Below are 12,987 nucleotides of genomic sequence, written 5' to 3'. Positions count from 1 at the left end.
TGTTAAATGGAATGTTAAGGTGAATTAGTGATAATTCTATACTAATTTAGACGTCACTAGTATTATTTAGAATAACGGCTTTATATTACTAAAATAATCGTTCGTATTTTGATCGTAACAGGCGATTCAACAAATATATCTCTACATGCGCTGACAATTTTGTCTCTGTACCACATATAAGCCGTCGTTTGCCGGAGCACGGATCCGCGTACGAGGAAAATATTAGAAAAAAACAATCACGGCACACGAAAGGATAATAGACTGAAATATCCGATTACCAAAGACTAAAATTGTCTATGCGCACTTAGGGCAACGAAAGTAGAAACACCAGATTTTATCGATGACATAACAAGTACCTATATTCGGAAGACGATTATGGAACCTTCTTTCAAAGATTTTATCGAAATGAAGGTAGATAATACGTAAGTAATTTTAAAAGAAAAGACAACAGAATAGTGAAAAGAAGGTTCTACTCTATGGCACTATTTATCGATGTTCGTTGCAATTATTAAAATAAAAAAAGGTTGTTAGTTGTCTCCGTCAGTCACGGTTAACTTATTTACAAAAAGAAGCTTTCAAGGCAAAGTTAATGTGTATCGGATTTTGTAAAATACCAAAACAATAAACACGACAAAAACAATAAAATAAAAAGAAAAACGAAAAACACGTCAAAACAAAAACTAGTTCGAGAAAAGTACGGACATGCTTAACTAACTAATAATATTGCAAGTTCAAAAATTCTAGAGCGATTTAAAAATATATCACAATAATCACTAATCTAAGAAAACGTACTTGCAAAAACTAAACGCTAACATGAGATTAAAAAAGATTTTGTTAATGGGGGCTATGGACGAGTGAATTTAGCTCTTATGGTCCACGATTTAAGGTTGATATTATCAATTTAGCTCATATTTTGTTAGGTTAAATTATTCTACTAGGAACAAACAAGCATAACTTCAAACCACCGTCCCCACGACTAAAGCAGAGACGGTTTCCACATAGATTTTCGTACATTGACCTTTCTGTTGTTATCTCTATTGCACGCGGATAATTATATTGCTGTGTGACACAGTGACTTTGACAACCGGCATCATGAGCGGGACAGCAATATAATTATGCACGTGCCATTGAGATAGGAACAGGCGAGTCAATGTACGGAAATCTATGTGGAAAGCGTCCCTGCCTTATTCAAAACTTGCCCTTTTCAATAAAAATACTAATAAAGTTTTTTTTACGCCTCAACTTTGTAATACTGGAAAAGCGGCTCAAATAAAAACGTGAGAACAAATCTTAAAATGTCTCTAAAGCTATACACAGTCTAAAGGAAGCTACAGCGATTTTTTTTGTTACATTTTTATATTTTTAACTGTACGTCAACACGACACCGAATAACGCCATCTGTCGGCAAACATTCTACAATAAAGACTTATGCATTTCTCGTACCTTACGTCTAACGTTCTTCCACTCATTAAAATAGCATTAAATCACATCGCTCGGTTCTATACTAAATAAATCAAATTCGTTTGAAGCGTCAGGTGACCACAGACAGGGCCAGATTTCCGCCTAGTCCAGTAGAGCCCGGACCTAGGCAACCTAGCAATGGTTTTAAGATGGAGAAGGGGGGGCCCCCCTAAATTCTAAGTGCCATACCAAGTGCCTAGGGTGTCTATATCCGGCCTTACAACAGATTACCTACCAGACTCTACATAAAGAAGCGTATGTCATGAATCGCGGTCGCCACACATGGACGCCATTTATTCATCGAGTCACAAGATTCAGTTATGTACTACGCCTTCCTCAACATCTATAAATTATTTTATTGATGTTTCTAATGTACAAAGGCAGGTGCCGAAAAATTCCAAAAATACAATTGTTGATCCGAAATTCTCACATATTTGTATGAAGAACGAATCTTCCCATTTCTTAATTAGAAACTTTTCGAACTTTTTGGAAACTTTCCACAACGTAGTCAACTACAGTCACGTTTACCGTACACGTGAATGTAACGGGTATAAGCGGACTCTCTTACTATACTTTGGCATGCCAACTTTGTCAGTGGAAAAGGGCGCGAAACTAAAAATTTGTATGGGACATCGATCCTTTGCGCCAACATTTTTCTAATTACCGCCTTTTTTTACTAACAAAGCTGGTTTAAACTAAATTACTTGGTACGATAGAAGCGTCTATGTGTGGTAACCACGACTCATATCCAGTAGGTCTATCCACCCCTTATTTCTCTTGTGAGGAGGAGCTGGAAGCGCGGCCCCGGCCCTTTCTCTTGGTGTCTTCTGCGCTCTCGGTGACCTTTTCGGCGGAGCCCCCGGCTTCGCTCAGTTTACTTGGTGGCTGCTGCTGGGTGGGGGTGTTGCCGCCCTAAATAAAATAAAAAGTCAGTTAATGGGGAATAAAATAAAACATTTATTCTGCAAAGTAGTTCTAAAGGCTTTATAATAACTCCATTTATATATCAAATCTTCGAGTTAAGTCAGATTAGATAAGAGTCGTGCAGTGCCCGAGTACTCTATCAGCACATATTCCTCCCTCGGCAGTACAGTCGCCATCAAATATATCGGAGCTGCCGAGATGGTCAAAAATATCTGAACACGCACTCTAGCGCCTTGAAAATAGAGGCGTGTTCCGATATTAGTGAGGACCTTGGCCGCTCCGATATATCTGATAGCGACTGAACATCGCTTGCGTTACTTAAATACTTATGTAACGAATGCAGCGGTAAGTGATCAAATCTAGAATGGCCTGGCTTTTATTGCTGTTTATTGGCGCCAAGTGTCAATGTCAAGTTACTATACAAGAAAAATAGATGGTATTAGAAATAAGAATTGAATTTGTTTAGCTTTAAAGTCGAACAAAACACGTTTAATCGCGATTTAATTTCTTTGCAAGTAATGAGTGTATTAGGATCGTGAGACGGATAGTTCAGCTCAACGCCTTCAACGAGCACGGTATTCAATTCAATTCTCTTTATTTCAGATAAAGCATCTATATCGTGTTAGTTACTAAGCAAATAAATCTTAAGCTAACTTAAATACTATGTTAGTAAAATAAATTAAATTATTCTTAAAACCTACAGGCCAGCCTATTTGACATAAGTCGCTAAAGACTTGACCTGATCTAGCCAATGTGCCAGTATACTACAACTAAATCTGCTCGCAATCACCTTCAGTATGCCATTCGGACTAGCTCGGACGCGTCCCATTAGCGATTCAACTCACTTTTTTCCGGCTGGCCTTGTCGGCCTTCCTGCTGGGCTTGTGGTCATCTTCGTCCCTGTCCCGCGCTCCCTTGCGGCTCATGACGCCCAGAAGTTTGCTGACCATGCTGTTCTTGGAGCGGCATTCCGTCTCCGTCGGCTCTGGGCACTGAAACAATTTCAACATTTTCTTGATCAGTCGTGCCAAAACAGGATTTGAGCGTTTATTTCATTTTTTGCCATTTTTATAAATTGTGACCTTTTTTGCCACTTTTGTGTTATTTCTACTCAGAATCACGAGCTCTTTCGATCCTAATGGGTTAAAAAAATGTCCCAGTTTTTTTCCTATTGCGTTACCATTTCCCCATATAATTTGTATGGCGGTAACAAAAAGGAAAGTTTGAATAATGTATGGAAATTTTAGGACTCTTTTTTTCTTCTATAAGGATGAAAAGGGCTCGCGATCCTGACTAGAAATAACACAAAAGTGGAAAAAAAGGTCACAATATATAAAAATGGCAAAAAATAAAAGGAACGCTCATTTGAGTAAAAATTAGCTAACAAATTTTCAACCTAGACCAATTTTTTTTATAACATTACGTAGCAAACGAGCGGAGGAATCGCCTGATGGTAAGCGATTACCGTCGCCCATGGCCACCCGCAACACCCGAGGTTGTAAGTGCGTTGCCGGTCATAAAGATGAGAGTACCTACGCTCTTTCCTTGAAGGTTTGAAGGTCGTATCGGTTCGGAAATACTGCAACCATGTCTTACGATGTCTCTTAAACCTTAATTAGGCAGAAAGATGTCAGTAATCACCCAAAATTGAACACCATCTATTTTGGCCCTTGCCTTATAAAGGTTTAAAATATCCTATGATCAAAGATGCCCAGAGTAGGACTGCTGAAGCAGTTGGCGCTGTTAGGCGCCATATTCTTTGTGGTAAAAGTTTCCGTATAATGTCCGGAGCCATACAGCTAATTCAAAAATGATTAAACAAGTAAAGTCAAAATAAAAATGTCAAATACCTTCATCGTGTCCACAGACTCCTGTCTCTTCAGCACTTCCTTCTTCCCCTCCGTTCTCTTCTCAATCTTCTCCTGTTTCTTAATCTCCTTCTCCTGCCTCTCCGCCTTCTCAATCTTCTCCAGTTTCTCAATCTTCTCCAGCTTCTTAATCTCCGCTTTCTCCTGCCTCTCCAACTTCTCCTGTTTCTTCGCTTCCGCTTTCTCCTGTTTGCTTTCCACTCTCTTCACTGACCCCGTTCTTTCTATAGCTTTCTCTCTTTTATCGTCTTTTGGAGCTTCTTCCTTTAATTCCAGTTTCTTTATAGACTCTTGCTTTTTTAACTCTGGCTTCTCCTTTTTGCTTTTCTCCTTTGGTTTATCTTCTTCTTTGAGACTGGAGTCGGATTTCTTTCTGGTTTTATCTTTAGGCTGGTCTGCGGGTGTTTCTTGTGGGGGTGTCTTCTTTTTGTCTTCTGGCTTCTTCTTTTCTTTATCCTCGGAGAGCATTGAGATGTTGTCCGTGCTGGAACGGCTTTCGTCGAGACGGAGGTTGTCTGTAAGAAAAAATACGGTAACAATCATTATCAATTGTCACAGCGTCTGGTTGACGTAACTGGTGACCGAAGAGCTGGCGGCTACCTCGCACAACGTATCAGCATTGCGATACAGCGAGGAAATGCCGCCAGCATCCTGGGTACAGTGCCTCAAGGGCCTATTCTAGATTTAAGCTAGTTATCACTTTCGTTTAGTAGTACCACTGTATAATATCTAGTATGTAAATAAATTATCTTTATATTGTCACAGTTCAGACTAAATTGTCACATAGTCTAAAAATAACTGATAATTCAGTGTGCAAAAGGGACATTGCGTAATAATATGAACATAACATGAGTGCGAAAGAGGAGGGCTACAAATGAAAGCCCTGGACCACATTTGAGCTGCATAGAATGTGCAAAACGTAAGGTTAGCGGACTGGAAAATACGTAAAGCTGTATTCAGGAGACACAGTGGGCGATTATAATTTAGAATATAGCTACTGTTACAAAAGCAAATAAATTACGCAATCACATATTATTCCTGAAGTCAATACTTCCAATGACATTTGACATTTTTTCGATTTTTGACAGGCAATCTTTTACACTGAGATCTGCAGTGTAATCAACTTCAAGACCGTGCTTTACCGATAGTTAAATATCTCGACGAATCCAAGTCAACTGAAGTGTCAGGTGCGATTGAGTCTTACGCACCTGACACTTCAGTGGACTTGAATGACTCGTCGGAGAGGGACAGAGACGCGAAAGAGTTGGACGCGTCGAAGGACTATAGTTGTGTCTGTGGAAGTATCCAAGTCCTCAGAAGTGTCAGATGCGAAGGACTCAACGGAGAGGGACAGAGACGCAAAGGAGTTAGACGCAAAGGAGTTAGACGCAAAGGAGTTAGACGCAAAGGAGTTAGACGCATCGAAGGTCTATATCCTAAGATTTCATAGACATTTCTTACCAATAGTAGTATCTCTCGAAGTATCCAAGTCGACAGAAGTGTCAGGTGCGAAGGACTCATCGGACAGTGAAAGCGACGCAAAGGAGTTGGACGCGTCGAAGGTCTTCTCGAGGCTCGTCTTCGGCGAGGATGTGAAGATGCTCGGGGTCATCTGCTTGGCAGGTGTCCTGGGAACAACGTTTTGTTGGATTACCTTAAATTACAATTTAAGATGGATAACAATATTGATTAGTATAAGTTATGGATTCATTTTAAAAGTTGTGTGTCAAAATTCATTTACGAGTCTTGTTTTTTGTCCTCAAAACATGGGATAGAGTGTAGCTTTTTGTATGAGATGAAATTTAGTTTTTAATTTTTCTCATGTAAAATATAATCTACAGCTAGAAAGACATACGATAGCACTCGACTTTTATTAAATGTTTGATAGAAGACGGAGATACAAGCGCGACAGAGTGGTCAGAAACAAAGACAACGAAAAGAATTTGGACCCACGTACACACTTGTTCTTGGTTTGTCTCAGGGCCTCCTAACGAGTGTGTAAGGAACGAAGGAAACTGGACCAAATACCTTGAACCATTTTCTATTTGGTTTTAAAAAAAGTGTAGATAGTTGGGTCCCCGAGTCACTTGTCAGAATCTCCAAGCGTACCTATTGGGCGCGATCTTGGCGTGGTGCGTGGGCGAGTCCTTCTCCTCCGCTATCCTGGGCAGCGGCGGCTCCTCCTTGTCCTGCGGCGGCGGCGTGGGCGGCGCGGCGGGCGCGGGCGCGCGCCACACCACGCCGCGCCGCGCCGGCCCGGACACGGACACGGCGGTGACGCCGCCGCAGCACAGCGGGGAGATCGAGCATTTGGACTCGGCGGAGCGCGGGTGCAGCCTGGAATGGAAGGGTTGTTTAAGTTTATGTGAGCCTAGTCCTCTTGAACTCAGGTTATTTACTCAAAACAAAACAATACAAAAAAAAATATCAAGCATTATTATAGAACTAATGCAGTATAATTATCATATATACAAAGCTTTATTTTGCATGGTATAGTTACACATATTACACATAAAAATGTAACATGCGACGTATCCGACACGTCAATTCGTCATCGTCAACTACGTACATTACATTACAATACAAGTGCGGAAAATAGGAAATTTGCAACGAGTAGCGATAAATTAAAACACAACCGAAGGGAGTGTTTTAAATCAACACGAGTTGCGAATTACCTATTCTCACATGTATCGTACAACGTTTTACAGTACATATGGTCCATTAAATTTTCGACATAGTTACGTAATGTGCTAACTATCGCACTAGTGCGATAAAGTAGCACCATATGTACTTTAAAATTAATGGAATGTATGGGTGACATTTATGTCACAGAAATATAGAAGCATGATCATGAACATAAAAACAAGCCTTCTTGAAATAATATTCCAACGGAGGCACAATACTTAGCATGTTATGAACTTAAACATTACATTATTCTTTGTCCAATATCCAAACGAGTCACCGAAATTGACACATGAGCAAGAATGACAGAAACGCGGCGCCCATGTTAAATGTAAATGTATGCCTAGCGGCCTCAGCGTGCTCCGTTCAAATCCCTTGGACACGACGCCACGCTGCACGCTTGGACAAATATGGCGCTGGAAACTCGGGAGACCACGGAACGCACGCTCGTCGCTCACGGCGCCCGCCATACACTGGTTAAAACAAATATATGGAGGCTGGCGTCAGTGTGCGAGCGTGCGTTTCGTGACCTCGGCATTACACGAAGGGCCACTTGCACCATCCCACTGACCCGGGGTTAAGCGGTTAAACCGTTAACCTGGGTAACCGGTAACCATGGTAACTCCAAGTTTAACCGGTTAACCCCGGGTTAGTGGCAAGTGGCGCTAAGGAGACGTCACCTGTCAGGGGAGAGCGCTCGGCGTAGTAGAGGCGAGGCGGGGTCGCGGCGCGCCCAGGCGCGGCGGCCGCACTCGCGCGCCGCCAGCGGCGACGGGCTGCGCGCCTCGCACCGGCTGTTAGTGACGCATGCCGTGAGGTTACTTACGTACACAATGGGTACACAACATAGACTAGGAATCCTCTAGACGGAGTTTAGAGCAATTATTTCATGAAACCGATGCTGCCAAAAATACTGGGGTGCGGGGGACGAGGTGAGCGAGTCCCGTGCCGTGATTGGTCCGTTCAAAGACACGGACGTCACACAAAGACACTTTGACTCGAAAATGGAGTAAAACTACCGTATATTTGTGGCAGAGGGGGTAGCGCTACTATGGTCAGTCTGGAGGATGTCTTGTCTGTGGTACACAAGCACAGGCAACAATGTGCGTATCTATATCCTCGTAAGACCCAGCATATAAAGTTATCATATTTTTAATTTGAACCTTATTCTATAAGTAAATTGGAACGAATTTCGTTTGTTTTAAAAAGCAATGAAACAAAAGAAATGCTACTTTATTTGGTTGATGAAAGGTTCAAGTTAGATTGCACGATTATGTACATTGTAATGTACATTTAGTCTCAGCAGGATATTGAAAGGTACACGTGAAAACGATTAAAGTTAGACCAAGATAAGTATGCAAAGATTTTGATAGCACACGCAGTGCAATTTCAAAGAAGTTTGACGTTTAAAATAACACTTGCACTGCGTGTAGTATCAAAATTGTTGCAGACTTTTCTTGATCTAACTCTAGACCTTTATCTCACCAATAACAAAGTTGACATTGACAGTCATGTCGAACAAAAACTAAAAATACTAAAAAATAGGACGGAAGATGCAAACTGGATTACAACTTTCGCCCTATTCTTTTTAATTTTTCTATTAAATTACACTTTTCGTTTATGTTATTGGTGAAAAAAGAGCTTCATTTTGAATGAACAAGATGTAACAGTATCGAACCGAACAAATTCCTTTAGTACCGTTTGGTAACCAAAATTTCGTAACCAGCTACAGAATGGGAATCAAGATTCCCAGTTTGTAGCCGGTTACATATTGGGCCAGCGTGTTACCGTTTGGTAACTAAATTTGGTAACTAGCTATAAAACAGGAATCTAAAATTCCCTGTATGTAGCCAGTTACGAATGGGGCCAGAGTGGTACCGTTTGGTAAATAAGTTTTGTAACTGGCTACAAAATGGGAATCCAAAATTACCTGTTTGTAGCCGGTTACGAATTGGGACAGAGGACACTCACTGATCGGAGTTTATTGTACCAATTCGAGGCTAGAACGGTGTACATACGAAAGCACTTCAGACTTATTGTCATTGTCATTGCATACGTTCATTTTAAGTTTTAATGATAATTTCTCGCTGACTGTACATTTTATCAAAAATCTGTGAATGCCAATTGTCACCACTTAGAAAGTTAGATGGTCACTTCAAAAGTCCCATTTTGTAACCAGTTACAACGCGGGATATTTTTTCCCGTTTGGAAGCTGGTTACCAACCGTGGTTACGAATCGGTAATTCAAAAGTCCCATTTTGTAACCAGTTACAACCTGGGATTTATTTTTCCCGTTTCGAAGCCGGTTACCAAACGTGGTTACAAATCGGTAATGGAAAAGTCCCAATTTGAAGCCAGTTACGAATTGGTATTTCTTTCCCGTTTCGAAGCTGGTTACCAATTTTTAGTTACCAAACGGTACTAAAGGAACAAATTTCGCGCTGAGTAAATGAATATCGTGCGTAATATGTGTGCAGACATTCAGTGAAAATGAAGTGATGTAGTGTGCCCATGAAACCCTTTGAAAGTGTAAAGTGAATTTAGATATATTTAGATATCTATGCATTTGTACATTCACACCGTGATTATGATTTATGACAGACGGCACAAGTGAGCACACACTTTAATGTTTCTGATATTATCAGCAATTTATACCGGAAAAACAGGATCGGTAATCTGATTTTACAATTTTCTAGACTTCTAAAGTATTACTCTTGTTATGTCGCAGTGTATATTATTTATATCAACCGATTGTATAGATTATTTATATCAAAACTAAAACAGATTATAGAATCAGAATACCGCTCTTACTGTTTCATAGCATTCCCCTGATCCCCTGATGATAGATAATGATTACCCGATCCCGATACGTATACAATTTGATTAAAATAAAATATTGATCAATAAAAATTAAAAATAGTCTGTGACAAACTGCGCTGCACAGTTGAGTTGCTCGAGGCAAATAATAATTCGGTGGGGGTAATTTTTGAATGCTTCTATAGTTATTCTATAAGTACGTTGGTTTCTATGTAATTTAGGTATAGTTCGGTGGTTTCAACGTGATGTTACCTGGTGGGCGACTGCGGCGGCGGCTGCGGCGACGGCGACGGCGTCCGTGCGAGAGGCGACAGCGGCATGTGTTGTAGCGACGCTCGGCGAACCTCCGCCCCGCCCGCTACCAGCTTGTGTTTCAGACCGTGGAGCGAAGACGGCCTAGAATATAATGTACCTTTTGATACTACTGGAATTTACAGATAAAAACACGTATTTAGTCTACCACAGGGGTCGACAAACCGTGGCTCACTCTTTCGAGGTACAATTGCGTCTCTTTAAGCCACTTAAAATACTAACACTTGGAGATCCCAGATTAGATAGATGATTTCTACTCCAGTTGGCTCTTCTTCTCAAAAGTTTGCCGACATAAATAGTACTACCGTACAGAAAGGACACTTCCTACAAAGCCGAAGTTTGACAGCGATTCAGGGTCGAATCATGTTGTCCCTTTCTAATGTATGGCACTATCCCTTTCGGCTATTTAGGGTTGTCAAAATTCAAGTGATTATCTTATATGTGGTCGTGCACGCAAAAGGACGTCAAGTGGTGTCAACTCTAATAATTGCTCGGAGCAATGCTGAGCCGAACGGAGCCGAGTTTCCCGAAGTCAGGAGTGTCTCCCCACTGCCATGGTCTATCACAATGGAGGAATATCAAACCATACCGTTGGTAGTGCGTGGTGGTGGCGGCGGCGTGCAGCGGACTATCACCACAGGGCGACGAGGGCGCCGACGGCGACGCCAGCTCCACCCCCGACACCATCTGTTACAAGATATAACATGTCACATTCCACTCTAGACATTATATTGCAACTGAATATAACCAAATGGTCAGCCAGTTTTATTTACACCTTGATCGGATCCCAAATTAAAGAGTGTGAATGTGTGTGTGATATGTACATGCAAACAGGGCTCGGAAAAGGTTTTATTTTTCCGGGGAAGGAATATTAGTTTGTGTTACAAGGGATCAAAATGATATATTTCCGTCAAGGGCGTACATTGAATCCTGATCGTAATGAGGGATTCAAGTGTTAACGCCCAAGACGAAATAATTTTGATACCGTGCGACACATACTGCTTTTCACATCAACTATGAGGAAAATAAAAAAATCTTAGTGTTGACACAATTATTATGTTTCAAAATATTATTCAAGCTAAAAAAAATGCAAAAAATAACAAAAACAGTGTCCTAGAACAGAAAAGTGCCACTTTGATCCCCTTAGCAGGGAGGAAAAGTACCACTTTGATCCCATCTAGCGGGGAAGAAAAAGCGCTTTTCCGAATACGTGATGTGAAAAGGTTTTATTTTTCCGGGGAAGGAAAAGGATTTCGTTTCCGTTTGCAGTTACCGGTATAGAACGGTACTATTGAGATACCAGTTTACGTCAAATTCGTTCGTCATTCGTTTTTGTGGAACGGAATTAATCGGATAAATTGAAATTATAGAACGAGAAAGTATTACTGTTTCTTTCACGTATGAAGAAGAGTTTAACCGAACGCCTCAGAAAGCCGAGTTTAACCGGTATTAAGTACTTATATCGTTCTCCGCGAACCACAAAATTTCGTTCCATCTTCTTACCGGTATTTTTTAGTTCGCGTTTTTTAATGAACTCAATAATTAGGCATTTCAATACCAGCTCCGAGCCCTGTATACAACATCAGAAGATTAGATGATCCTACTCCATTTTGACACCGACACTGTGACAATGACACCGTAGCTCGAATGGCCCATGTGAGATGTAACTGTTGAGAATGAAGTCGTACCTGGTGCATTTCCTGCGACGCCCTCTTAGTAGAGATCCTCCTGAACAGCGAACATCTTCGTCTCGGACGCGGCCGCGGCGGTGCCGACGCACGGCGACCGCCACCGATTCGTCGTCTCCCTCCCGCCTGCGTATACCGTACTCTTTACTCCAATTTTTCCAAGGTATTTTAACCTTTTCGACGCCGTGTCAAACACAAAAGCTGTCACTCAGACGCCACGTCACCGACGTGTCAAAACTGAAATTGAACTTTATGCATATGCACGTAGGTCTATGTTGCTCTGTGGTATGTGACGGATTAATCCGTCTTCGGCGTTGGACCTACGGTGCGGATACTGCGGATATGTCCGTCATTGGCGTCAAAAAGGTTAACTCAAATAGTTAATGGAAATTGAATCTTCTAAACTATAGTTATATTTCATATTTGATTCACTGTGTAAATAGTCGTGAGCAGGCGTGGTGTGGAGATGAATACAAAATCGTATGTTGACCTGTTGCGAAACTGAAGAACGTATTTTTACAATTATATTTAAACAACTTTATTGTTAATGTTTTAGAGGCGTAGGCATACACTTTATAAAAACTTATCCTACCAATTAAATAATAATGAACATCCTTTTAATTTCTAACACGATGCAAACCAATGAATGCCACCATTATCCAATTATTAATCAATCAGCTTTAAAACGAAGAAGCTCCACTTGCACCATCCCACTAACCCGAGGTTAAGCGGTTAAACCGTTAACTTAGTGACAAATTGTACTGGTAACCATGGTAACTCCAGGTTTAACCGGTTAACCCGGAGTTAGTGGAATGGTGCAAGTGGCGCTAAGTCGATCAATTCAAGACGGTTATTATGAATTTTGATTTATTAAATATGACGAGTAAAACCTTTTCCATTGAAATGACGAAGAGTGTCAAATGCCCAAAATGCCGAAGTGAAGTTTACCTGTATGGTGGTCTGGTCAAGCGGCGTGGCGCGCAGGGTGGCGTGCGGCGCCGCCAGCAGTAACCGGAGAACCTGGTACAGAGACAATCGTTTAGTTGATGAATACATATTTATAAAATCACCTCAAAAAGTGGGAGATTAGGCAGTCAAAAGACCATACGTGGGTCGACCTATAAGGTCATAATATATAGGCGGATAGAGTGGAGGTATTTCTCAGTGAGCTCGGCGCCGGCGAAAGCTGGCGTGAATCCGCGCAGGACCGAACAAAATGTGAATGCCTGTGAATG

The 12,987-nt window shown here is 41.3% G+C and overlaps 1 protein-coding gene across 1 annotated transcript in view; it reads right to left on the bottom strand.

The window, feature by feature from the left end:
* Positions 1-229: 229 nt before the first annotated feature.
* Positions 230-12,987, bottom strand: part of LOC134801586 (microtubule-associated serine/threonine-protein kinase 3) — an 80,997-nt gene continuing 68,239 nt past the window's right edge. The window contains exons 27-37 of the mRNA XM_063774203.1: positions 12,701-12,772; positions 11,753-11,878; positions 10,654-10,751; positions 10,005-10,148; positions 7,616-7,729; positions 6,363-6,590; positions 5,715-5,881; positions 4,392-4,768; positions 4,236-4,340; positions 3,231-3,377; positions 230-2,373 (exon numbers count right to left, since the gene is read on the bottom strand). Coding sequence (XP_063630273.1) covers positions 2,230-2,373; positions 3,231-3,377; positions 4,236-4,340; positions 4,392-4,768; positions 5,715-5,881; positions 6,363-6,590; positions 7,616-7,729; positions 10,005-10,148; positions 10,654-10,751; positions 11,753-11,878; positions 12,701-12,772 — 1,722 coding nt within the window. The 3' untranslated portion in view covers positions 230-2,229. The remainder of the gene's footprint in view (positions 2,374-3,230; positions 3,378-4,235; positions 4,341-4,391; positions 4,769-5,714; positions 5,882-6,362; positions 6,591-7,615; positions 7,730-10,004; positions 10,149-10,653; positions 10,752-11,752; positions 11,879-12,700; positions 12,773-12,987) is intronic.

Source organism: Cydia splendana, chromosome 22, assembly GCF_910591565.1.
Source record: "Cydia splendana chromosome 22, ilCydSple1.2, whole genome shotgun sequence".
NCBI lineage: Eukaryota > Metazoa > Arthropoda > Insecta > Lepidoptera > Tortricidae > Cydia > Cydia splendana.
This window is presented reverse-complemented; position numbering and strand designations above follow the sequence as displayed.